Source organism: Propithecus coquereli, unplaced genomic scaffold (genome assembly GCF_000956105.1).
Source record: "Propithecus coquereli isolate 6110/MARCELLA unplaced genomic scaffold, Pcoq_1.0 Scaffold49, whole genome shotgun sequence".
Lineage (NCBI taxonomy): Eukaryota > Metazoa > Chordata > Mammalia > Primates > Indriidae > Propithecus > Propithecus coquereli.
In genome coordinates, this window is record NW_012150729.1 from 8,159,951 (window position 1) to 8,161,481 (window position 1,531).

General features: G+C 34.2%; 1 protein-coding gene across 1 annotated transcript in view; it reads right to left on the reverse strand.

The window, feature by feature from the left end:
• SCN7A (sodium channel, voltage gated, type VII alpha subunit) overlaps window positions 1-1,531 on the reverse strand; it is a 113,827-nt gene that overhangs the window by 12,807 nt on the left and 99,489 nt on the right. Inside the window, exon 18 of the mRNA XM_012655825.1 lies at window positions 265-553. Coding sequence (XP_012511279.1) covers window positions 265-553 — 289 coding nt within the window. The remainder of the gene's footprint in view (window positions 1-264; window positions 554-1,531) is intronic.

The window sequence follows — 1,531 nt, forward strand, 5'->3', positions numbered from 1 at the left end:
CTTTAGTATTTTCATTATTATACTGTCTGTTGACAACTGTTTTAAATATTTAGTTTATTTGTAGTTAATAAAATATTTTAGGATAGTATAAATAGAGCTACCATTCAATAGCTGAATGGTAAATAAACACATGTCATGGTTTTGGTTACTTGCAGCTGTTATAAATGTGCTTTTCTGTGGGGGAGATATGAGGAATAGCCCATCTCTTCACATCTGCTAGATAGTGGGTCACTGAGTGACATAATTGATAAAGAAAAGTCAAACGTGTACTCACTACTTGAAGCAGAGAAAGGAAACCATTTCCAACATTATCAAAGTTCAGTTTTGCATTTTCCCATGGCATGGATTCATTAAACACAAGGCTTTCACATTGACTTTGATTCATGACTTCAGATATAGGAAACCTTTCTCCACTTGTTGGGTCAATGCATTCATAGAACTTGCCAGCAAATAACTGTACTCCCAGGATACTAAAACTCAGCCAGATCATAAGGCAGACCAGAAACACATTCAAAGTGGGCAAAGTTGTTTTTATTAAAGCTCTCACAACCACCTGGCATATAAAAAAATAAACATGTGAACTTCAGATAAGAAATGTGAAACTATTTTAATTTCTGATCAAATTGAAAATATTAATTAATATAACATCATACTGAAAAAATTAAAAATGCCATATATAAAGATTTAATAGCCCACATGCTGGTATTACAATAACCTAAATAGCAATTCAATTTTGATTAAAATACATAAAAAATCTAGATATTCTGAAAATCTTTGTACTCGAACATCATTAAATGACAACAGAGCTGATTAGTACAAATATTAGAATAAACAATTTTTTCACTGACTTAACACATGTTTATTGATTCCCTATATTGTGCCAGAAATGATAATTCAAGATAATTGAACCATGTGTATGTATGCAGTTATCCAGAAAGCATATAAAATGAGAGGGAATGGGACTAGAACTGTCTTGATTCTAACCTCTCCTTAGGGAGAATGAACCTGCAGAGACAGTGAAGGACTAGGGTCAATCAGAAGGCCAAGAGATTGTGCTGTTAATGAGGCCAAGGGAAGAGATTGTTTCAGGAAACACTGAATGGGCTGCAATACTTCACAAAGCCTCAACCTCCTCACTGAACCATCTGTGTCACTGGTGAGTCACTCCAGAGTAGGAAGTTTGTGAGATGAATCTACTACCTAAATTTGAATACCAGCAACAGTCTACAATCACTGTCTTCATTCACTCAACACCCTTTACTCTTTAATATTAAAATCAGAAATTTGTTCTTACCACTCCACTGAAGCTGTTATGGAAAATGTAAACCAGTTGCTATATCCCACAGAACATTTTCAATATTTATGCTATTTCTCTCTCTTTCTCTTAGCTTTTATACTTTTGATTTCCCTCCCCTGACCTTCCTTCTTTCACTTTCTTTTCTGAAGCACCATTGATTCTCTTTTCTACCATTCCAACCTTCCTTCCATCAACCATTATTAGATATTATACTCATCCTTTTGTCTGAACTTT